The sequence below is a fragment of the Dermatophagoides pteronyssinus genome, unplaced genomic scaffold (genome assembly GCF_027571235.1).
Source record: "Dermatophagoides pteronyssinus isolate colony J.1.1.1.1 unplaced genomic scaffold, Derpt_VIB-CSIC_2022.12 sq0056, whole genome shotgun sequence".
Classification (NCBI taxonomy): domain Eukaryota; kingdom Metazoa; phylum Arthropoda; class Arachnida; order Sarcoptiformes; family Pyroglyphidae; genus Dermatophagoides; species Dermatophagoides pteronyssinus.
In genome coordinates, this window is record NW_027461577.1 from 85,337 (window position 1) to 110,000 (window position 24,664).

Sequence of the window (24,664 nt, forward strand, 5' to 3'; positions counted from 1 at the left end):
GTGCATGATAGAATCGATTATCAACAATCGATTAAATTTTCGTCTGCGAAATTCGTCCTGCATGCGAGCTCGCCAACAATTCTGGATTCATTTCCTCCACGTGGTTTGTTGTTGTTGCAGTGTTTGGTTTGAGCAAAGTAAGATTTTTTTTTGAAAAATAAAAATTAAACTTTTTATTCTTTGAAAATGATGAATCGTCAATTCCTTACTTACATTATCTGAATTATGTATTGATGGAAAAACATACTTAATTATTCTGATTATTTTCATTAATAATAACTTTATATTTTAAAATTGAAAATTGTGATTTGAAATTGTTAAATTTTCTTCTTTTTTTTCTCGTTCATTTTGTATTTAGGATTCCAAATGATTAACAAAAACCAAAAAATAAGTATGTATTGAATTGATTTTCGATTAAGACATTTCCAACAACAAACAAAAACATGATGATCATTTTCATTCCTTACCTACATTATCTGATAATCTTTGATTTGAATTGAAAATTGACTGAAATTTTGACCGAATTAAACCTTTTAAAAATTAGTTTTTTTGTATTTAATTTTTATTTTTTATTAATTTTTGTAAATATTTTTTTTTGTTTGTTTGTTTTGTTTTGTTTCATAGAACATCATAACGTTGATATTTAATATGATGAACATCACCAATCATACTAAGAATTTGTATAGCTTGATCTAATGTTTCACGTGAATGTTGTGCAGTCATACAAAGACGTATACGATTTGTTGTTAATGATGTAGCCGGATAACCAGCACAAACTAATGCTAAACCATTTTTTACAGCCATTCGTACAATTGAACCAATTTTTGCCGGTATATAAATCATTATCGGTATAACTGGTGAATCATAATGACCGGCAATTATAAAACCTAAATGTTTAAGACGATCACGCATATAATGTGTATTTGATAATAATTGTGCAATACGTTGTTGTCCTGTCAAGAAAAAAAAAATAGTCAAAATCAAAATAACAACCAAAAAAATAAATCAAACCTTCAGTATCGATCATTTCATTTGGATTTTTATATGATAATATTGATAATGTATTGATTATTTGTTGAGCAATCGGTGCCGATATACTACCAGCATAATTTGATAATGAATATTGTCGTATATGATTGATTAATTGTTTACGTCCAGCTAAATAACCACCAGCAGCAGCAAAACTTTTTGTCATTGTACCCATTAAAAGATCAACATCAGAAGGATTACAACCAAAATAATCAACAATACCACGACCATTTGGTCCAACAGCACCAATACTATGTGCTTCATCTACATATAGATAGCATTTATATTTTCGTTTTAATTCAATCAATCTGGGTAGATCAACAATAGTTCCTTCCATACTATAAACACCTTCAACAATAATGATTATCTTTTTCCATGGTTTTCCATTATTATTTGGATTACCATTCAAAATTGCCTGACAGATTTTCTTTTCTAAATCATTACAATCTAATGGGGGAAAAAAGAAAACAATGTTGATTAATTGATTATATTTTATTTTATTTATTCATAAAAAAATCTTACCATTATGTTCAAAATAATCAAATTTTGCTCCAGATAAATAGATACCAGATTTTGCTGATGCATGACTATGACGATCAGTTAATATTAAACAATCTTTATCGGCTAATGATGGAATATTTGTTGAATTTGTTGCAAAACCCATACCAAATACAATACATGATTCTACTTGTAAAAATTTGGCAAATTTTTCTTCCAATTCTTGATGTAAATTTAACATTCCTTGTGAATTGATAAAAAAGAAGAAAATGGATAACGTTTTTTTAAAAAAAAATTTTATTTTTAAAAATTATCACTAACCAATTTCATGTATAGCATTAACACTAACACCATATTTTCGTATAGCTTGTTCAATTGATGGATCATTTGAACTTTGACGTGAAAATCCCAAATAATCATATGATGCCAGATTAATACAATTATATTTTGTTTTCCAGTTAATTTAAATGTAAAATTTCGATCATTCGATTTTCGTTCTAAAACTGTTACAATTCCACCAGGATTTCCGGTTATTGGTATGGAAAATATATCAGCAACACGACGATAAATATAACGGGTAAAAAATGCTTGCCAACTATTATATAATGGTCGGTAATCCTTTTCGAACGGGAAAAAAACAACAAAAAATTAATCGATTGTTTTTGGTTCGATATTATCGATATAGAAACAATCATTTCCCCTATTCGAAAAAAAAAACAAACAAACCTTTCGATTATGTTCGATGATTGTATTATAATCACCAAGATTTAACCATTCCATAAACATACGAAAATAACCGAAAATTATCAGAATCAAATAGCTAAAATAGCATAAAAATCTTATAACAAATGATGGTTCAATCATTGAACGTGAATCATATGAATAATATTCATCTCTGGTTTGTATTGAATCATTCGAATTATTTGATTTGTTATGATTTTGTTGTTGTTGTTGTTGTTGATCATCGCAAATTGTATCCGTTATTTGATCAATTTTATTGAAATTATCATTATTAATGTTTATTATATGTTTACGTCGTTGTTGTCGTCGTCGTTTATGTAAGAATTTATATGATTTTGGGTATGATTGATGATTATAATGATGATTATTTTCCTGATTATTATTTACAGTATGATAAGGATCCAAAAATGATGATACGGATGACAATGAATTTGATGATTCTGGAACTTCTGGTAATGATTCTGAATCCGGTTCCAGATTTTTTGTTCGTAATATTGATGTTGGTGATGGTGGTGGCGATGATGCGGATGATGAGGATGAATCAATTGCTGTCATCATTGATGATTGAAAATTTTTATCAAAATTTTCATTAAAACATGATGCTTGATGACCATCATATTGTTGTTGTTGCTGTTGTTCATTGTCCGAACAGATTTCAAATCCAGCTTCACTGGCAACCATTTTTTTCGGGAATTTGAAATTACCTTTTTTTGTTGAACAACTTTGGCACACACACAAAGCCGATAATCGTATCGGAATTTCGTTGAAAATCTAAAGTTTTTTTCGGGCAAAAAAAAATATATCGGTAATTACCAAAAACTGAATCAAAACATTGACTTTGAATGAAAAAAAAGGAAAAATGATTTGATTTCGTTTTAATTAGTTACGAAAGATCAAAAATAGAAAATGAAAAAAAAACGAATCAACTTAACGGATTTTGGATTGTGTTGATGTCATCAATGATGATGATTATGATGATAATTATCTGCTTAATCATTCGAATAATCAATCATACCTTTACATGATTCAATTTTTTTCTTTCTTTTGAATGATGAATTTACGAATTTTCTTTCAGCCACCACCATCGTTGTTGTTTTATTATTTTGCGTTGTTTCGATGAATTTTTCATTGAAAAAAAAGATGAAGGAAGAATTCTTGAAAAATCTGTGTTTGTTTCGGTTTTTATAATCCAAGATCAATGAAAAATCATTGAATCAGGATGAATTTTTCGCGGAAATGTTTCCTTCTGAAAACCCGGATGAAACTTTTGGGTCTGGGAAATGAATTTTTTGTTTTGTTCATTTAGCTGATTCAAAAAAAAAAAAAAATGATTCAGCAAAGTTTTTTATTCAAATTACATTCATCGAAAACAAAACTAGGATAAAATTATTGATGGACGATAATCACACAGGATTATTAACCCGAAAAAATTGACCCGAATCTTTTGCGAATTCGAATTCGGGAAAAAAAATCGTAACGCCGTCTATGAACAACGTTAGCAATGAGTCAGAATTTTGTTTTTTCCTTTTCTTGTTTTTTTTCTTTTCTAAAATCAAGTTTTTTACAATCAAGTTGGATAAAATCGTGAAAGTTTCATCGATCAACACAGCGATGCAAACTGTGTCATTTAAAGAAGATAAAGTCAAAATTATCGGCTCACATCGTGGAAAGCTATCATCGTTTAAAATAAAAGGGACAGCGGCATCGGTAATATTTTTTTTTTTCATAAATTTTCACATATTAACTTCTCATTATAAGAAATACGAATTTTCCGTTCGATTTGATGAAATACTGAGCAAAATTCCTCATCATTTGCAACCGGGTACTGTTGCATTTACATTGTATTCTAATGCCAAAGTATTGGTGATGACCTCAACGAAATATTCAAGTAAATTTGGAATAACTTCCAGATCATGCCTATCGAATCTTAATCTGAATATATTTCAAATTTCACCACCCGACCCATTTTCCACGACGGAAGTGAAGGGTTTTTCCCGAAAATTTCGCGTCATCTACTGAAACAAGAAATGAATTCCAATTCAATTGTATTAAATAGAATAAAATCAATCAATTGGATCAATGGTGAGATCAAAATCAAAAAAGATCTCAGCTTAAAAGGGAAAGGTTCCCAAGTATGTGTTATACAAATTCTTTTACATAGAATATAATTTTCATTGAGATTTTAATTTACAGAAATTTGAATTTTTGGTAAGAATGTTGGAAATGTTTCCAACCTGGGTGGAAAATCCGCCACAACTTTATTTGATCGTACGGCGGATCATATTTAAAGTCTTCTCCCCCACATCATTTGATCTTGACTCCCAAAGTGCATTTCGCCGAGCACTATTCGGAGATGATAAAATTTTATGGAACTTTGATTCCTTATCATGCTCTGCGTTTCGAGCGTTGGATGCTCAAATGCATGATAAGGAATTCAAATAATTTCATAAATCTTGGATATTCAATAATGATGTTGAATCAACCAACAATCAAGCACTTGAATGTTCAAATGGTTTGTTAAATCAAACATAATTTACTTTAAATTGATGCTTGAATTTTCTCATTTCTGATAAAGGTGTAAATGTTGAGCCACACCCTCTGAATAAAAATATTGTTCGATCCATATTATTGGAAAAAGGCTTATTTTTTGAAGCAAAGAAATTCATTGATGGCGAAACTTTTGGAACTTTTAGCAATTTGTGGAAACTTGAACATTTCAGGTAAATGTGTGTTTCATATTCAAATCAATTTCATTAAACCTATCTTTTTATTATTCATTACTATTATAGAAATTTCAAATGAACTATGGAGACCTGGACAAAAAATCACAGAATTTATGATGGATGAAAACAGAAGACCCCAAATCTTCTTTTGTTTCTTGATTATTTCTTTTGGTACTTTTCCGTTAGCCGGGCTCATTTTTGTATAAGTTTTCGTTTTTTTTTGCAAAAGTCTGTTAATTGATCCAAAATGATGTAAAATTAATAAAAAATAAAATTAAAAAAATAGTTTCAATCAATAATGGATGAGAAAAAATTAATGAGAAAAAAAGCGTTTCTGATTTAAAACTGTAGTTCTTTTGATCATCACTAGATGGATGTGTAAATAAACAGATCCGAAAACCATCGTGGTTCATGTTTTTGTTTTTTTTTTTGCACAGATTTTTTTTTTTTTTTTTTTGAAATCCAAAGAATTATTCACCAGAATGAATCTTAATCTTAATATTTTCAATCATAAACCGAGAACGAAAAAACCAAAACGCTTCACGTCGATTGCCTCAAGGAATCGATGTTGTCATTTGTATGTATTCTGAATGAAAGTTTTTTCCTTCCAAAAATAATAATCTTTTTCTTTTTTTCAAAATTTGAATAGCTGTTCCAATCAAAATGGTCGTTATGAATGTTCCCAATGTCATCGACCATATTGTTCAATTGATTGTTTTCGTTCACAAACACATCAAGATTGTTCGGAACAATTTTATAAACGTATGGTATTGGAACAATTAAAAAATGATCATTATTCGAATGATAAAGAAAAATTTATGGAAATTTTACGACGAAATCAAAATTCTGCTGATTATGTTGATATGTTGAAAACATCAGATGATGATGATAATGACGACGATGAAGTAGAAGAAATTGATCTTGATTGGATCAATGATGATCGAATGCATCAATTTATGGAACGTATAATGTCCATTTGTTTAGATGATAATGTTGATTTAGAATCTATTTGGACAGATCAATTAACCGAATCAGATCGTAAAGAATTTATTGAAATTATCGAAACAAATCCCGATTATTTTAATCGAATAATACCTAAATGTCAACCATGGTGGTTACAAAAAGAATGGCAAACAATTGTTGAAGATATTGATAATGAAATTGATTTAGCCGAAAAAACATACCCGAAATTAATTGATGATCAAAAAATTGAACCAATTTCAAAATTATTATCACAAAAAACTGCATCACCATTATTAATACATTCAATTGTTTCAGTTTGTTTTGCATATTGTTATCTATATCGATCATATAATGGTGAATTAATCATTGATAATGATGGTGATCAATGGTTAATTATCGATAAACTTTATCATATTGTTCCGGAATTACAACCAAATCGATCGATACAAACGGAAAAACCGTTCGATACAATCGAATTATTAATAAATCGAATGTTAACAATCGATTGTGATGAACAACAAAATAATAATGATCTTTTGAACAATATTAATCAACGGAAAGAGATTATCATTGAAATAATGGATGATCTTCAAATTATTCTGGATTGGAATCAACCAGGTCGTCGATTATTAATCAAAACTACCACTGATGAAATTAATCATCAATCACCAAAAGCAATTTTATTAATATTAAGTGATTTATATCGTATTATTGATAATGTTCGATCCAAAGTAAAACGTTCCGATCAAAAATCAAATCATCATCACCACAAACAATTGAAATTATTACAACAAAAAATCCGTTTCTATATAAGCTTCGCTATAGAAATGGGTCGAGAAATTCAACGACAACATTGGTTGGATGCATTGGAATTTCACCGGGAAAAATTACGACAAGAAATCGAGCAAATTCATAATCAGATAATCAATGATAATGACGACGACGACGATCATCAACAACAAAAAGGATTAAAACCACTGATTGAAGAAATCGGTTAAATAGAATTCTTTTTATTCATCAACGAGGGGAGAGATGGGTTAAATGGAAAAATAAAATTTAACAAGAAAAAAAAATAAAATTCTGTTTTGTTTTTGTGATAACCATTTAAAAAAGGAAAAAATTAAATCAACAGATTGTTTGTTTGTGGCTTTGTTTTTTGGAAATTTTGGTCTAAAATTAGTTTCTTTTTGACTTTTCATTTCGAAGTTTCGAATCAACCATAATCAGGATGATGATCAGGCATTTTCCGTTTCAGCTAATGCTTCTTGTTTTTCAGCCAATAATTCATCGGCTGTTGTTTGAATTCGTTGTTTAGCAATATCATCCCATTGAAGATTTGGTATGATTTTCCAATCACGTCCTTGACATTCAACTGGGAAACTAAACATTATACCATCAGCAATACCATATGGATTACCATCGGATATAATACCCATTGATACCCAATTACCATTCGAACCATTCCACCAATCATGCATATGATCAGCAGCTGCTTTTGCAGCTGACATTGCTGATGATAATTTTCGGGCAGCAATAACAGCAGCACCACGTTTCTGTATGGTTTGAATAAATTTTTCATCATGACCATCAAATTTTATTGGTTGTCCATCTAATGTTGCATTACTTATATCGGGAAATTGTGTTGATGAATGATTACCCCAAATAATAACACGTTGAATTTTCGAAACTTGACAACTATGACGAGCAGCCAATTGATATTGTGCACGATTTTGATCCAAACGTGTCATTGCTGTTATATTACGTGCAGGAATTTTTGGCGATGCAAATTTTGCCGCTATCAATGCATTTGTATTGGCCGGATTACCAACAACCAATACTTTTACATCTGGTTTTGAATGATTAGCCAATGCACGTCCTTGTGATGCAAATATTTTTACATTAGCAGCTAATAAATCTTTACGTTCCATTCCTTCACGACGTGGCATTGAACCAACTAAAAATGCAGCATCAATATTTTTAAATGCTTCAGCTTCATCAGTGGTAGCAATAACCGATTGTACTAATGGAAATGAACAATCATTTATTTCCATAACAACACCATCCAATACTGTTTTCATTGGTGGTATATCTAATAAATGTAAAACAATTGATTGTTGTCGGCCAAATACATCACCACGTGCTACAATCGGTATTAAACTATAACCGATTTGTCCGGCTGCACCTGTTATTTCGGAAACGAAAAAAAAATTAGAAAATTACCGAACAAAAATTAGAAACAAAAACAAAAACAAACCGGTAATTAAAACACGAACAACATCGGATGAGCTCATAATTGCGGATTGATTTTCAACAATAATTTTTCGAAGGACAAGAAAAAATTTCGGAAATTTCCACTGAATGAATGAAAAAAACTGATTAAAAGATACTGTGATGATGATTTGAACGTGATCTTTAAATCAAATCAAAATGATGATAATGAAAACGCCTTGAGAAAAAATTGGTTATAACCGAATGATTTTTAAGATGATGTTTTGGTTGTTCAAAGCAAGTGAGCGAGCAACAGCGAATATATGTGAAAAAAAAATTTTGATTATCACCTGATCAGCTGTCGTCTGATAAACGCAGAAAATGAATAGAAATGTCACATTCAAATTCAAAGGAATTTTGTTTGTTTTTTCGTTCTTCGTTCTTCTTTCTGTTGCTCGTTTTGCTTCTATAAAGTACAAAATGGATATTATGAAATTATCAATGTCAAATCGTTTTTCGTAAACAACAAACTGCAGTAACTAAAAATAATGTAAACATCATCATCAACTTTTTTTTGGTTTTTCATTCAAAGATGGTAGTAGCAGTAAAATTTTCTGGGTGCAACAATCGATAATATCGCGATAGTTTGATCGAATGTTCGAATGTTTTTTTTTCGGCATACGACCATCACTTTCTTTTTCAGTTAATTTTTTGTTGTTGTGAATTAAATTTTGTAAAAATTTTTACTTTTTTTCTAATTTAAATTAAATTTTTTTGACTATAAAAACGATTCGAAAATTATTCGATAGTGGTTTTTCTTTTCGTTTTTTTTATATTTCAAAATTGTAACTTATTCGAAGAAAAAAAAATCAACAAAATATGGGTGGCCAATGTTCAATAGTACCGAATCAAGAACCTGAATATCAAATATTAATGGTACCACCACAAAATAATCAGGATAAAAAACGACGAAGATCACGTTCAGGAAGTAGAATAGATAGACTTCAACAACAACAATACGTACCAATTTATGGTTATTCGGGTTATCCAATTGTACAAGGATATCCAAATCAAAATCCATTTATGCCACCACCACCAATACCAGAATTTTCAACATTACCACCACCACCACCTGGTTTTTTAAATCCATATAATCCATATCGACCACAACCACCACCACCACCATTTATACCTGGTATGATGCAAAATCATCCACAAGGTTATCCTGTTTATAAACAAACAAGTAAACATTTTTGTTCACCAGAACTATATGAATCAATGGTACAATTAATAGCAGCTGAAATGAAAATGAAAGAAAAACAACAACAACAACAATTTGATTCAATGAATAATTTTTATAATCAAACAACAACATCAAGTAATTTTCAACAACAATCAACAGCACGGTCAAAATCCAAATCAAAATCAAAATCAAAAAGTCGACAAAGACGTGGAACTAAAGTTTTGACAACAACAACATTGAGTGACACATTTTCACCAAGAAAACCAATTTATGATTCAAAAAATAGCCGTGATCAAACACCAAAAGAATTGGCACAAAAAATTCAACAATTATTAAATGATAATAAACAACATCAAAATTCAAAATTAAATGAAAAAAGTAAACAACGCCGAAGACGTAATAGAAAACATGGTTCAAAATCAGCATCATCATCAATGAGTGATAAAAAAGAAAAATCGAAAAAATTTAGAAAAAAATTAGATAAATCAAGTAAAAAAGAATCAAAAGATGGTACAGAAAAAGAAGAAATTGAAATGAAAACAACAGTTAAAGGTGCTGGAAATGTTGATGAACCATTTGAAATAAAAATAACAGATGATGATGATTTAAGTACATTTATAATCCGGCCAAAAATAAATAAATTACAACCAGAAATGCAATTAATAAAAGAAAAATCATCATCAAGAAAATCATTGGTTATTAAACAGATTCTGATAACACCAACATTCGTACCGAAATCAATATCACCACCAAAATCAACAGCACCATCAACACCAAAATCAGATAATCAACAACAACAACAAGAATCATTTTCAACATCAAATTCATTACCAATTTATGGTTATAGTGGTGGATTTCCAGTTATTAGTGGTTTTATGCTTGGATTGATTAGTGGTGGAGAAAAAATGATTGTAAAATCAAATGATCCAAAACAAGAACAACAACAACAACAAGAATCCATTGGAAAAAATAATCCAAAACAAGAACAACAACAACAAGAATCCATTGGAAAAAATAATCAAAAACAACAACAACAGCAACAACAAAAACAGCAACAAGAATCTAATGGTAAAACAAATAAAAAAATTGATAATTTTCAAAAATCTTTTAAATCACCAATAGAAAAAATATCAATGAAATCAAAATCAAATCCAAATGATGATAATGATAATGATAATAGTATTCGTTTAACAACAAAAAATCAACAAAATTTAAATCAAAAAAAAAAATAATTGGACAGCTAATTTAACCGGTTCATTGGTAAGAATATTTGATAAAATTTCTAAAGGTATTAATAGTCGTGGTAGTGGTGTTGATGATGATGATGAAGATCATTTTTAATAAATTAAAAAATTATTTTAAAAAATTGAAATTTTAAAATTTTCAACAAAAAATTGAATAAAGGTAAATCAAACATTCCGATAGATGGCAATAATGTTTTGTTCGATTAAAAAAAAAAAAAATATCTCAACACATTTATCAACCACTTCTTCTACTTTTTTTCTTATCTTATCTGAATACTACTATCATTTATAAATTATACACTTGTAAAACATGCGCAAATCGAATTCGAATGTTTTTTTTTATATTTTTGGTCGGGACCCGAAAACAAATTCAGAATTTACCCGACTCGACTCGGATATCATGATGGGGAATTTATTATCATTTCAGTTATTTTGCGGGAATAAACAACATCGGTAATACCGACAACCAAACAAACAGCCAACAACATTATTTATTGACTTTTTTTTTTGAACGCCGGTTTTTGTTTTCAATTTTGGGTTTTTTTTCGCTGTTGTGTTCATCCTGGTTGTGAATTTGGTCGGTCGGTGTAAATAAAGTTTCCGAAAACATTATTCATTTTGAATGAATGAATGAATGAAAAGTGAAAAGAAAATTGAAAAAAGTGAAGAAAATCATCTTTTGTGATTATGATGATGATCATCATCCAACAACAACAACAACAACAAAAACATGAGAAAATTTTTTTCCCATTCACATTTTCCGCATCCAGAAAAAAAAGAAAATTCAATTGTATTTTGGGGCTATTGTTTTGTTTAAAGTTTTGTGATATGGTACCGTGGCTATCTTTAATCTTGGAACATCCTCGTTGTTGTTGTTAGGTGAAAAGAGAGACAAAGAAGAAAAACTCAAAACTTGAATCAAAATACACACAGTGTGTATTCTTCCAGCATTTTCCATTGTGATTTGTTTGTTTGTTTGTTTGTTTTTTTGCCAACTTTCAATCAAACTGTCTCAGCTGTTGTTCCATCATCATCAAGTCTGCTGTATTCCAAATATGTATCTTTTGCTCAAAATAAGAAATGTATGTGTGTTTATTTGTGTTTTGAATAAAACAAATTGAATTTGCAAAACCATTTTTGCCATAAAAAGTCATCATCATCACCGAGAGAAAAAGATACATATCAGGCAACAACAACAACAAAAGGGGTAAGTAGCTGAAATACACAGAAACATCCTGTTTGTTTGCTATTGAAACACACACACCAAACATCATTTATCTGGCTGTTCTTTTTGTTTTGTTTATAGCATCCTACAAACTGTAAAATTTGTTTTTTTTTCATTCAATTTTTCATTTTTGTTGTTGTTGTTTAAAGCCAGAAATTTTATGACAGAAAAAAAAGTTTTTCTTTAAAGTTTGTAATGGGCCCATCCTTATTCCATTTTTCATTTTTGCACAAGGTGGGACTATTTTTTGATTCGAAATGATTTTCTGCTCCCTACACAAAGCCTAATTTGGATTTAATTTCCATATTTTCTCGCTTCTCCCCATTCACACACACCCACACTTTTTTATAAATATTTTGATTTGTTTCTGATTTGATTTGTTTGATTGAAAGGATAAATGTTTTTTTACAATGTCATTTTTCTCGTTGAATATTTTAAGATTTTCTGTTTGTATGTTTTATGTCGCATTTCTTTAATCGAAAAAAATAATCCCCTTTTTTGCATTTGTTTTTCTTCTTCTTCTAGATTTCAATTGGAAAATTTTCCAATTTTAAAGATTATGTAGATTAACGGTAATCGGGTTTCTTTGGTGGCCGAGAGACAGTTTTTGGACATAACAAAAAACATTTTTTGAATTTTTTTTTCTGGCTACATTTCGAATCTGAATTTCCCTTCAAAATGAAATCAAATATTTACATTTTTTCCATCACCATCATCATCATCAATGTCGTCATTGTTGATATTGTAAATGGTCATGATATTATTATAAACGGAAATAGTAGTGATTTAAATAATAAATCGATATTATTGCCATCACCATCGATATTACCACCATCACCATCAATATCATCAACAACAACAACAACATCATCATCATTATTACCAAATTCAAACTTGAATCAAATATTGATTCAACCAAATATCAATTCAACAACAACACCCATTTCAATATCATCATCATCATCATCATCATTAACGATTGGTAACATCAATATTCAAACACCAACAACAACAACAACAACGACGACAACGACAACTATATCTACCCATCATGATGTTGTTGTTGATAATAAAAATGTTGATGATAATCATCATAATAATAATGATACAATAATGTCATCGACTACAGCAACAGTAATGGTTCCAACATCAACAACAACGACGACAACGACAACATTGTCATCAACGACAAAGAAAATGATGACAAAAACAAGTCATAAGAATAAATGGTCCGTAAATAGTGATGGAAATCATAATCAATGTAAGTTTTTTTATTCTTTCTTTCTTTTTCTTTTTCCCGTTATTTATTTTCATTATTTCCGGCAACAAAGAAAAAGTTTCCAAATTTTTCTTCTTGTTGTTAAAAATTCAGAATTTCCGTTTTTTGTTTTTTTGGTAGAATCTCTTTGATTTTAATGTGATTCATTCACAGTTGCGCTATTCTGACATGAATGGCTTTTACATTTAAAAAAAAACCATAAATTACGAACATCTAATATTTCAAATGTTTTGTCGTTTCTGTGTGTGTGTGGTTTCGGAAATAAAAAAAAATTTCCGAAATTTTTCATTATGGGAAATTTTTTCGTTTTGTTTTCGGAACTTTTCCCAAAATGATGCTGTACTTAACGAATTCGGATAAACTTTTTTTTTCTTGCCATTGATCATTGGAATTTCTTTTAAAAATCAGAACAATTTTTGATTTTTCAAAGAAAAATAAAATAAAATGTAAAGTTTTTTTTTATTTTCCATTATTTATTGATCCCAAATTTGTCGTTGTCGATTTTTAATTGAGCTGTCAATTTCTTTGAGAAACTTTTTCTTTTTTTGCCTTTCACACTTCACTTCACTGTACTTTTTTTATTATTATTGAAAAACGACGAAATTTTTAATTTGATTTTGTTGTTTCAATTGGAACAGGGGGGGAATTATTCTTGTGCTGAGAATTCCCCTGTTATTTAGTTAGTTTAGTTTAGTTTAGTTAATAGTGAAAAAAAAGTGTTGCAGTATTTTTTTTAAACAAGCAAGCAAGCAAGCAAAGAAAAAAAATCGATGCATCACATTACAAAATTTTTCTTTTTCGAGGATTATTTTTAATTTAAAATTTTCCTAGATTTTTTTCCACTTCTTTCCTTCTCGGAACTTATTAGCTTTTCAAAATTTTTTTCCATCATTTTTTCCTTTCATTCCATGCATGCATTCATTATATTCATTAACATTGTTGTTATTGTTGTTGTCAATGTAAGAACTTTAACAAGAACCGAAAGGGTTATTTTTTCCCCTTTCCTCTCCCTCGACATTTCATTTTATTAAATTTTAAAAATTAAAGAATTTTCTTTTTGAAAAAGCCAATTTGTTGTTGACATGAAAATGAAAATGCTTTTTTCTCTCCCTCCTCAATATTCAATTATTTTTTCACACTCAAACAACAATAACAACAAAAAATATTTTTTCCATTTTTGATTCGGTTCAGAATTTGTCAACTTCTCATATAAAAAATATATGGTTCTTTTGTTGTTGTTTTGGGTTCTGAATTCAACAACAAGAATGAAATTCTAATGCAGAATTTCCATTTTGTCATCATCATTGTTGTTCATTACGTTTGACATTATTTATTTATTTATTAAAACTAAGATGCTTTGGTGCTGATGATGTTAATAATGATGACATCCAGCAAAAAAAGAAAGAAATTCAATTTAAAATAGAACAACCAAAACAACAAAAAATCCTTTTGTATATTTTCCTTATATAACACAGAGGCAAGCAATCATCATCAATGGGTTCTAAAAGAAAAAAAAACTTTTGAAATGACTTTTATGAAACAACAACAACAACAACAACAAACTAGGGCAACAACAACAACAAATAAACAAAGATTGCAAATGTTTCACATTTGGAATTCTTCATTGTCTATGTTTCAAAAACAAAAACAAAAAAAATTCCATTTGTTTTTCATTCATTCATTCATTCATTTTCATCATTTTCATTAAGATTAAAGATTCTTTTAGAGTGTTAAGTTTAGTGAGATGAGGGAATATTTCATTCATTCATTCATTCCATTTTTGTTTGTTTGATCAACGAAAAGAATCCCAAAAGCAGAAGCAACAAAAAAAAATGGATTCTATTTTTTGCCATTAGACCAAAGAGAATATGAATGCTGCTGTTGTTTTTTATCATATAGAATCGACTGTTTAAGACAAAAACAAACCTAACCTATAATCGGGTTTCATCATGATGATCACGATCATCATCATCATCTTTTGTTTGCTGTCTTAATTGAAATGAAGAATTATTATTTTTTCGTTTTCGGAAAAGTTTCTGGAAAGGAAAACAAGAATCATAGGCGGTATTTAATTCCCAAGTTTTTTTTGTTTCCCTTGTTGTCGTTGTTTTCCATCTGATGAAGATGAAATGAAAAACCCCGGCTTAAAGTTTTTTTTTGATGAATGAATTAAGATGTTATCATCTTTGGTTTCCTAAACATCTTTTGTTTCATTTTTCTTTTACTTTGTTTGAAACATTGTATTTTCGGATTCATTCTTCATTGAAATTCATCTCAACAATTCAATATGGGTGATGATATTGAATTTTTTGTTCCCTAAAATCTTGATTTATCAAAATAAAGACTATAAACAAAAGAAAAAAACTTGTTTCCACTATCACTAGGGATCATCATGATGGTTCCATTTGGAACGATTTTTTTTCTTTGGTTTTTTGATAATAAAATCAAGATGGCAAACAACAACAACAAAAAAACAAAAATTGAAATCAAAAACTACCGGCCTTGTATTGAATTTCCTATTGTTTTTTGTCTTTTTCTCATTTTCGTTCTTTATTCGATAATTTTATTATTAGATAAAAAATGTGGAAGAAGAAGAAGAATATATTTTTTCTCTCTCTCTCGGATATCTTCCTTAACAAAAATGAAAATATTTATTGGATTCTGATCATGTTTAGTTTTATTTTTTCTCATCTTGTGTGTCAAATAAACAAGATGAAATTCTTTTGTTGTTTTGCTTTTAATATCGGTCAACATACGTGATGACACGTTTTCTTGATAAGAATCATCATCATCGTTATTGTTGGTTTGGTTGATAATCAACAAATATAAACGAAATGATTTCCTGATTCTATTCAAGAAAATTCGTTACTTCTTCTTCTTCTTCTTTTTCGTTGTTGTTTTTTTTGACTTTTTTTGATCATCAATTGAACGATAGAATCGATAGAATCGATAGTCACCACTTGTCTCTTTAGATATGTAGTTGCTGTCATCATCAATTTCAAATGTTCAGAATTTGTTCCTGGTTTTTTTTCAACCCTTAGGTCGTGTCATTTATATTTTGTTTTGTTTGGCTTCTTGAAATCCAATCTAAATTAATCCAATTTCATTGATTGATCGATCGATTAATGATGATGATGATGATTTAATCAATACAAAATATTGTTGTTTGCTAAGAAAAACAATCTGATTATATTTAGAATGAAAATTGATCTCTTGAGAATAGAATGGAATTTTCCTTGAGGAAATATTTAGCCATGATCTGATCTGATTAGATTAGATATCGATTTTTTTTTCATTTATTGAATGTCAAAAATGTTTAATTTTTGTCTTGTGTTCATTGACTTCCAATACAAATGAAATATTCCCATTTAGGGATTTTCATTTTCTAAATTGAAAATTGATTTTCATTTTATATACAGTCGATACACATTTGACAACCAACAAACAAAAATCTCTGTAATAAATGAATTAAAGATGAAAACAGAAAATATTATACAGAATATTCTTGGTCTATGTGTTAATCGTCCGTTTGCAACATTGAAAATCCTAATGATGATGGTGATGATGATGATGGCGATTGATTACGACTATTTACATCGATTACATCTGGTCATTTGATTATGTTAGTTTTGCAACAGTTTCTATTTTATTAGATTTGTTTTTGAAAGAAAAAAGAAGAAGAAATTTTTCTTGAAATTTTCATTTTTTCCAAATCCTTAGCTAATAATTTTGTTCTGGTTTTGTTGTCAATAACATTATGGTCACAGCAATCCTGCTGCGTTTAGCTTGGTTGATGTGTTTTTGACCAGAATCCCGAAATTTTAAAAGAATCTTCTTTTTTTTCAAAAGCAAAATGATATGATTCTACGATCCATACGAAAGCACGCACGTACAGTCATTTGGTTTTTTAAGATTTTTTTTTATCCTTTCGATTTTTCTTTTTCTCTTTGCTTGAATGAATATAAATTTATCAATGAAATTTTCCATTTGCACCGATGTGTAATCTATTTTGATTTTCGATTTTTTTTCTGTCATTTCTTCTTTCGGTATTATTATTTCCTCATCATCATCATTGGAAATGAAATATTGAGATGGCAAACAGAACTAAAAAAAACAATTTTAAAATTTCGATTTGAAAAAAGAAAGAAAGAAAACAACAACAACAAAACGCAAACGATCCGTAAGAATCAACGAAATGAAATCGAAAAAAAAACAAAAATCTTTGATTTGAAATCATGATGATGATGGTAGTAGAAGAAGAAGAAGAATTGCCAACCAACTTTAACATTTCTTTCAATTCTTTCTATTTTCGTTTGTGAAAAATAAAATATTAGATTTGGATTCTTTTTTTTCTGTGTGATTCTTTCTTTTGATTCCATTATTCTTTTAGTTTTTTCTCATTCTTTCTTTTTTTTGTTGTGTTTCATGAACCATAAATGAAATAAACAGAAACAACGACAACAGCCAAAATCCAAAACGACATTTGTTTACGACCCCCACTTTTTGTTGTTGTTGTTGTTGTTCCTGTTTGTTTGTTCGGGATTTATTTTTTATTTTTCGTTTTTTCACAATTTTTATTATTGATTCGATTATCGATAGTATCGATCGATGTTCGAGCTGATCGTTCTTTGTTATTTCCTTCTGTGTGATATATCGAGATGATCGAACCAGACAAACCAAATTGATTTTTTTTTATATTTTTTACTTTCAATTTCTTCGTATTGGCAATGATAAATTATTATCGTGAATTGTCAATTTATAATGTTTTTTTTTTCTTTTTACTTTATCCACAATTTTCATTACAAGGTACCATATATCAATTTTGTTTTTTGTTTTTTTGTTGTTGTTGTTGTTGTTATTGATCGATTGACTGATTGACCGAGTGAATTTCACATAATCAATTAATGATTAACTGATCTTTCGGTTGTTGTTTTGCCTTTTTTATTTTGTTTTTTCCCGCCATTTGTCCTCGATTTTGTTTATTCGGAAATCTGAAACAAACAAAAAAAAAGTTTTTGTCATTATGGTTGGTCCCCAACAGAAAAATGATGCGTTTGCAAAACCCAAATACCCAGAAATAAAACAAAAATAACCCAGATAGAAAAACAAAAATTCCATTTCGAAAATTGTTTTCCTTGGTGAATGAATGTTTGTGATGTTTTTTGAATCATCATCATGATGACCCGAACAAAAACCATGTTGAATTTTTTGTTTCACGATTCTTTCCGAAAGAAAAGAAGAAAAACTTTCTATGATGATAAAATTCCTGGAAAGAATTGAATGATGATGATCGTCATCATTTCCATACATTTTCAGATGTATTTTGGCCAAAAAACAAAACAAAATCATTAATCAAAAAAAAACGAAAATAAACTAAATGATTTGTCAAATGATTTTTTTTTAATTTTTACTTCATCATCATCATCTGAATACAAGTGTTTTGTTTTTTCTTCTTTTCATTCACTGGAATTCAATGAAAATTCCACGAAAAATAATCAACATATTCATTTTAATTCTGTTGAATTCTGTTAATGATGATGATCAAGAATCTATTATATAGAGAAAATTATTCATCCATATCAAGAATTTTTTTTTTCTCGTTCGTTTTTCCCCGAACAAAACATGTTTGTGATTGATTACGATGAACATCTTTTACTCTATTTTTCTCTATTTTATTTATTCTGGAGTTTGTTGATCGATTTTTCTTCATTCATTCATTTCATTCATTTATCTCATCTGATTTGATCATCATCATATGTGTTACAATGTTGTTGACAATGTTGGGTGTTTTTTTTCCTCTTTTTATTCTTGGAATTGAATTCGATAAGATGAATGAATGAATAGATTGATGTTTTTTCGTGCATATTTGCATTGTCAAGCTGGATCGATCCAGATGTGTAGATTGTTTGACTGACAATTTCATCATCATCATCATATCAATTTTTTTCAATGACAGTGATTTTTTTGTGGGCCAGAAAAACTTCGAAAAAGAGTCCAAAATATTTTGGAATAAAGATTTTTTGGACAACAAAAACAAAACAAAAAAGGATCAATTTTTTGTTCCAATTCATTTGATGATTCCAAAAAGAAAACTTTTTGTTTTGTTGTTTTGTTTGGATTTGTCCACATATGATATTCTTATTTTTGCTTTTTTTCGGAACTTCATATAATATTCTTTAATCTTTTTTCCATTGAAATCTACCTCATTCTTTTCATATTATTATACTCATCTCTTCTCGTTTCATTCTCTCTATATGTCCAAACGAAATTCATTTCCGTATAAATAATCATATACACACGCAAACGATCAATTTCTTCTTCTTCTTATTCATTTTTTTTCTATTCCAAGATTAGATGATAGTGTTAGTAGTGTGTGTGTAGTGTTTATTCATAGATAAAATATCTAAAAATCCATAAAGTTATTACAGCGGTACCTCATTTAACTTCGGTTCCAAGACGTCAGTCGTCGACTTAAATCTTCATTTTAACAGATTTTCCGTTAAACGAATCACCACTGTATTATTATTATTATTTTCATCATACAAAAAGGAAATTTTTTTTTGAATAAACAAACGCAGAATATATTGAATAAGAAAAAATTGATAGCATATCATCAATTTTATTTTGAAAATTTTTATTTTTTGAAAAATAATAATAATAATAAATAATACTTATCGATATTAATGTACCAGAAGAATATTATCATTATTATCGCTTTTCATATATTCTATATGGCCAAAACAAAACAAAAAAATTGATGATGATAAAATCCATTCATGTCTTGTGCATGTTGTTGTTGTTGTTGGTATTCTTTTTTCTTTAAATATTTACTTTTTGGTTCATAATTTAAACCCTTTTTCTACTTAGAAAGTTAGTTTAGTAAGTCTAGAAAAGTCTCGAAGATAAAAAACCATCAATTATGATGTTCCATAATCATTATTAGAATTTACTGAGTATCATCATCATCATCATTTATGGATGATGGAAAACAAACAAATTCCGAGAAACAACAGAGAATATCTTTCTTTTCTCTCAAGAATATACATCTTTTTTATGACTTTTTGCTTAGTTGTTTATCTTAGCATTTTTTTTCTTTCTATTTTGACAATCCTTGGTCTCCATGTAAATCAAAAACAGAAAAAAAGATTTTCATTTTTTCATTCAGTTAAACAAGACAGCTAATAGATTGAATGGATTAATTTCATTCATTTTCCATTTTCAGGGATTTTCTCGTTATTGTTGTTGTTGTTGACAGAATTTTTTTCCATTTTTTTTTGCTTTTTTGCTAGAGTTTTTTTCGTGAATCCAAATCCTGAATGATGTCTCATAATTTATTCATTTTCAATTCAATTCAAAAAAAATTGCCAAAATAAATATTATTCTGCATTACAACAACGACAACGATGATGATTATGATGATGTGATTACCATTTTCAATTTAGACAAAAAATAATAAAGAATATTACCGAATACTACAGGCAGAGTGAATTCTGTTTGAGAATTTAGTATAAATTCTGGGAAAAAATCTTTTTATTCTTTTCTTCTTGGAAACATAAATTACCATATTACCAGAAAAAAAGAAAAGAAATCATCTTGATCCTAATTGAAACCAGCCAATAACAACGACAACATCAACAAAAAATGAAAATGAAAATGAATGAATCGCATGTTCACATGGAATAATTATATAATAATAATAATTTCCAATTTTCATTTGTCTTTGTGTTCTGGTTCTGTTCATTTCTCTCCCGCTTTTTCTTTGGTTTTACAAGCAAGCATCCATAAAGAATATTCTTATGTTTCATTATGCTACAACAAATAAAATGAAATGAATTAAAATTTGGTTGACTGAATGACAAATTTATATATATGAAATGTATGAGAATTAAAACAAGAATTGGAATTATTCTTATTCCGATTCCTTATTCGTCTTTTTTCTTATGGAAAGGCATTGAATTTTGTTTTGTTTTGAATTTTCCGATTCAATTTCCATTTATAATAATATTTTTGCTTTATCGATCTAGGATTCTCGATTTTTCTTCTTTCTTTTTCTTATCGATTATTTTTCTAAAATTTTTCAAAAATGAAAAATTTTCATTCGCTTATTTAGCATCAATCTCTCTCTCTCTCTCTCTCTCTCTCTCTCTCTCTCTCTCTCTCTCTCTCTCTCTCTCTTGGTCTAATTTATTTATTAAAAGTTTTTTTCCTTTTCTTTTTTCTTATCCGTTTTCTCAAGTGTATATCTTCGATATGTGTGTTTTTTGTTTTGTTTCTTCGTGAACTTTGTTTTTTTCTTCAGCCAAAATATTGTTGAGAAAATTTAAGAGCTTTTTACTTCGTTGAATTCTCAAGTGGATAATGATTATTGTGTTTAGCCTTTTGTTTCTTTTTAAATTTTTTTTTACAGTTTAAAAACTTAACCATTGTTTATTTGGATCGATTTTTTGTTTCTCCTTTTTTTCGCCAAGAAAATTGATATATCAACTTATCAATTTGATCTATTTGATATGGGTGGGAGATTAGATTTCGACGATTGATTCAAATCAATCATTGTGTATCGATTGATTTTCATCGGTTTGGAATTTTTTTTATATCCAAACATGTTTTTGGCCTGTTTGGTTTTTCTATATTTCTTTCAAAATCCAATTTTGAATAAAGAATTTTTGTCCAACCATTTTATTTCCAATTCACATTTCGAATCGATTACCCAAAAATGTTTTTTTTTCATTTCTCTCGTCGATTGCTCGAATAGATTATAATCGATTTCAATCATCGTTCGTTCGTTCGTTTTGTGTGTTTGAATTCAAATTCAAAGCAGCAACGAAAAGAAATGCAAAAAAAGAAAATGAAAAACATTTATTCCAATCCTGTACTCTGATTTCAATTCCATTTTCAAATTCAATTCAATTGAATTCAATTTTTTATTATTCTTTTCAAAATTGAAATTGAAATCGAATCTAAACACACCACACAAATGTAAAATATTCTGTATATTTTTGTTGTTGACAATAAAATGGAATAATGATAGACAAGACATTATTATTATCATCATCATCATTTTTGGTTATTTTCTTTTTTTGCAGTTTAGTAAGTAAATAAGACATTTACATTTTCCATTTTTTTCACTATGGGTTTTGTTTGTGTAACCGTGTTTTTTCGATCAAAATGATGATGATGATATGGGAAACAAAGAAAAAATAACATTTTTTCTGTCTCCCATGTGATTGTCTGGAAATATAAAGAAATTTATTCCAAACCCAGCCAGAGAAAACCACATTTACAATAATCATCATCATCATCAGAAGAAGAATGTTTCATTTTTTTTGTTTTGTTTTTTCTCTATAGAATCCTAATGACTATCATTATGATGATGATGCATTTGAAATGGAAATTGATTTTTTTTCTATTATTCACGAATGGCAAATTACTAATATGAATTTCATTTTTTTTCTTTCGTTTTGTTTATTTTCCCTTCTCCCAATGATCTATGAATCTATTCTATTCTACCATCAACAGTACCATATCGTTTAAATTGTTCAATGGATTCAATGATAATACAGGTGAATCTTTCATCATTATATATTGATGGCCAAATGTCCAGTGACGATGATGATGAACCATATGTTTATCTGGAAAAACTTCGTTCATTTTCAAGTAAAGTTTTCAATGATAAACTTTTTAATTTAATTTAATAAATTTTTTTTCAAAAAAATAGTTTGTCGACCTAAAATGGAAAAATTTATGGCAACATTTGTATTATCATTACAGGATGATTTTTATCGTTGTGGTACAACAAAAATTCATGATCAAATTACCGGTACACGTATCTATTATAATCGAATTGTTGTTGAAACAAAACAACATAGAAATAGCATAAATGGACAACAACAACAACAACGATCAATCTATTTCAAATGTTCACAGCCAAATATTGATCGATTACTTGGATTTAAAGTTGAAACTAGTCCATTAGATGATGATGATGATGTTGATCTAATTCATAATAAAACTGAACGAATTAAACGTGAAACAACATCCTCTTGGATTGAAGATTCAAGTGGTCGTTTGGTAAATTTTACCGAAATTGATTTACCCGAAAATTTTATGGAAGCTGAGTATGTAATGCTTTTTATGTTGAAAAGATTTATTCTATTTATTCTGTTTTTATTAATAGAGTATTGGATTTTACCGATAATATTACAGCTCGTGCACCATATCCACACCTGAATCTTAAAGTTAAACGTAATGGTAAATTTGTTAATCAATCATTAAATGTTGCACCGGGTACACCATTAGAAATGATTATTTATTTGGATGATGAATCAAAACATGTTTATGGTTTATTGGCTAGTTTTATGAAAGTAACCGATAATACGAATCGTCAACAAGAAGTAATTGTATTGAATGGTTGTTCAATTGATCCATATATTTTTGGTAATTTTGAATCAAATGATGGTGGTGATTCAATATCGGCAAAATTTCGTGCATTTAAATTTCCTGAATCAAATTATGTTATGTTTATCGGTACGGTTAATGTTTGTCTGGATAAATGTCAAGAAACACCTTGTGGTAATGGAATATATGCACTTGGTCGTCGTCGTCGTCGTCGAAAACGATCATTACCAATGGAAATGCCAAAAGATCCAAATAAAGTATTTGAAATTGAAATGATGGCCTATTTACGTATTGGTTATAGTGATGAAGAATTAGCTAAACATCGTATTCGACAATCAACAATACAAGCTACAGGTATTGTTGATCAAACAAAATCAATGATTACAGAATCTGGAAAAAATCCACCAATAGTTGCCCATTTAATCGATAATAAACAAAATGAAAATAATGATGATGCTCAATACGAATCATTGACAAGTTCCTTCTCATTATCATCAGCATCATCAAGTTTAATAATGATAAAATCAATTTCTAATTATAGTAGCCATTTATTTTCAATTATTTTTCTGTTAACATTCAGCAGGTATATTATTTTCCATTATTAGTTATTTCCTGTTTTTATTTTTAGCTTTTTTTTGGCATCTTTATTCAAACAAAAATATAAGTGTGTGTGTGCAGTTTGTATTATCTTTTTGTTTGTTTGGTAGAATCAAATTTTTCATAAAATATAAATACATAGCACGTGTTTTCAAAACTAACAATAAACCTTGTGTAAAATAATGAAAAAAACAGACCCAAAAAATTTTTGCGAATAAAATATCATTTTTTATTTAAACAGAAAAATTTTTTACTTTTTTGATTAACCAATCAAGCAATTTTTATCTGAAAAAATGAATCTGAATTTTTTATTGTGATGGAATTTTTCTGATAACGCCAAAACAAAACGAGTCCAAACATCATTTCAACAAACAAAAAAAAGGTGAATCAAAAATTTGAACCATGAATAATGTTGTAATTTTGTCGTTTAAAATGGTCGATTATCATTGATCACTGATTCGATCTTAATGATGACTCTCTTTCCATGTTTGTTTGTTTAAATGTAAAAAAGAAACCATT

At 28.5% G+C, this 24,664-nt stretch overlaps 6 protein-coding genes and 1 long non-coding RNA gene across 11 annotated transcripts; 4 read left to right on the forward strand and 3 right to left on the reverse strand.

Moving 5' to 3' along the window:
• The first annotated feature begins 17 nt into the window (after positions 1 to 17).
• On the forward strand, positions 18 to 5,233 carry LOC113790509 (uncharacterized). Of its 4 annotated transcripts, XR_012847106.1 has the most exons (8): positions 18 to 137; positions 359 to 391; positions 625 to 2,585; positions 2,658 to 3,975; positions 4,027 to 4,400; positions 4,462 to 4,780; positions 4,844 to 4,988; positions 5,058 to 5,232. It is a non-coding gene; the product is annotated as an uncharacterized LOC113790509 (long non-coding RNA). The 4 variants fall into 4 exon arrangements; XR_012847108.1 differs by having other exon boundaries at positions 625 to 3,975; positions 4,844 to 4,994; positions 5,058 to 5,233; XR_012847105.1 differs by having other exon boundaries at positions 625 to 3,975; positions 5,058 to 5,233.
• LOC113794996 (serine palmitoyltransferase 2-like) lies at positions 572 to 1,978 on the reverse strand. Its single transcript, XM_027345171.2, has 4 exons — positions 1,849 to 1,978; positions 1,552 to 1,770; positions 1,012 to 1,476; positions 572 to 953 (listed from the first exon to the last, which is right to left on the reverse strand). Exons 2-4 carry the CDS (start codon positions 1,766 to 1,768, stop codon positions 619 to 621), a joined length of 1,017 nt encoding a protein of 338 aa, XP_027200972.2. The 5' UTR covers positions 1,769 to 1,770; positions 1,849 to 1,978; the 3' UTR covers positions 572 to 618.
• Positions 1,844 to 2,949, reverse strand: LOC142646112 (uncharacterized). The gene is given in 3 exon segments (XM_075824216.1): positions 1,844 to 1,972; positions 1,975 to 2,145; positions 2,254 to 2,949. Coding segments are annotated over 3 exon segments (996 nt in total).
• Positions 5,234 to 5,419: 186 nt separating the features above from the next.
• On the forward strand, positions 5,420 to 7,117 carry LOC113790504 (uncharacterized). Its single transcript, XM_027340179.2, has 2 exons — positions 5,420 to 5,568; positions 5,641 to 7,117. The coding sequence occupies exons 1-2, from the start codon at positions 5,474 to 5,476 to the stop codon at positions 6,950 to 6,952; spliced, it is 1,407 nt and encodes a 468-aa protein (XP_027195980.1). The 5' UTR covers positions 5,420 to 5,473; the 3' UTR covers positions 6,953 to 7,117.
• Positions 6,936 to 8,343, reverse strand: Mdh1 (malate dehydrogenase 1). Its single transcript, XM_027340181.2, has 2 exons — positions 8,209 to 8,343; positions 6,936 to 8,136 (listed from the first exon to the last, which is right to left on the reverse strand). Exons 1-2 carry the CDS (start codon positions 8,243 to 8,245, stop codon positions 7,190 to 7,192), a joined length of 984 nt encoding a protein of 327 aa, XP_027195982.1. The 5' UTR covers positions 8,246 to 8,343; the 3' UTR covers positions 6,936 to 7,189.
• Positions 8,344 to 8,940: 597 nt separating this feature from the next.
• LOC113790505 (uncharacterized) lies at positions 8,941 to 10,829 on the forward strand. The gene has a single exon (XM_027340180.2). The coding sequence runs from the start codon at positions 9,042 to 9,044 to the stop codon at positions 10,635 to 10,637; it is 1,596 nt and encodes a 531-aa protein (XP_027195981.2). The 5' UTR covers positions 8,941 to 9,041; the 3' UTR covers positions 10,638 to 10,829.
• A 154-nt stretch (positions 10,830 to 10,983) lies between these two features.
• LOC113790510 (uncharacterized) lies at positions 10,984 to 24,391 on the forward strand. 2 transcript variants are annotated; one of them, XM_075824207.1, is made up of 5 exons: positions 10,984 to 11,856; positions 12,400 to 13,135; positions 22,670 to 22,807; positions 22,869 to 23,268; positions 23,328 to 24,391. In XM_075824207.1, the coding sequence occupies exons 2-5, from the start codon at positions 12,553 to 12,555 to the stop codon at positions 24,151 to 24,153; spliced, it is 1,947 nt and encodes a 648-aa protein (XP_075680322.1). In that variant the 5' UTR covers positions 10,984 to 11,856; positions 12,400 to 12,552; the 3' UTR covers positions 24,154 to 24,391. The 2 variants fall into 2 exon arrangements, with proteins under 2 accessions (XP_075680322.1, XP_075680323.1); XM_075824208.1 differs by lacking the exon at positions 10,984 to 11,856 and adding an exon at positions 12,230 to 12,324.
• The last annotated feature ends 273 nt before the right edge of the window (positions 24,392 to 24,664 follow it).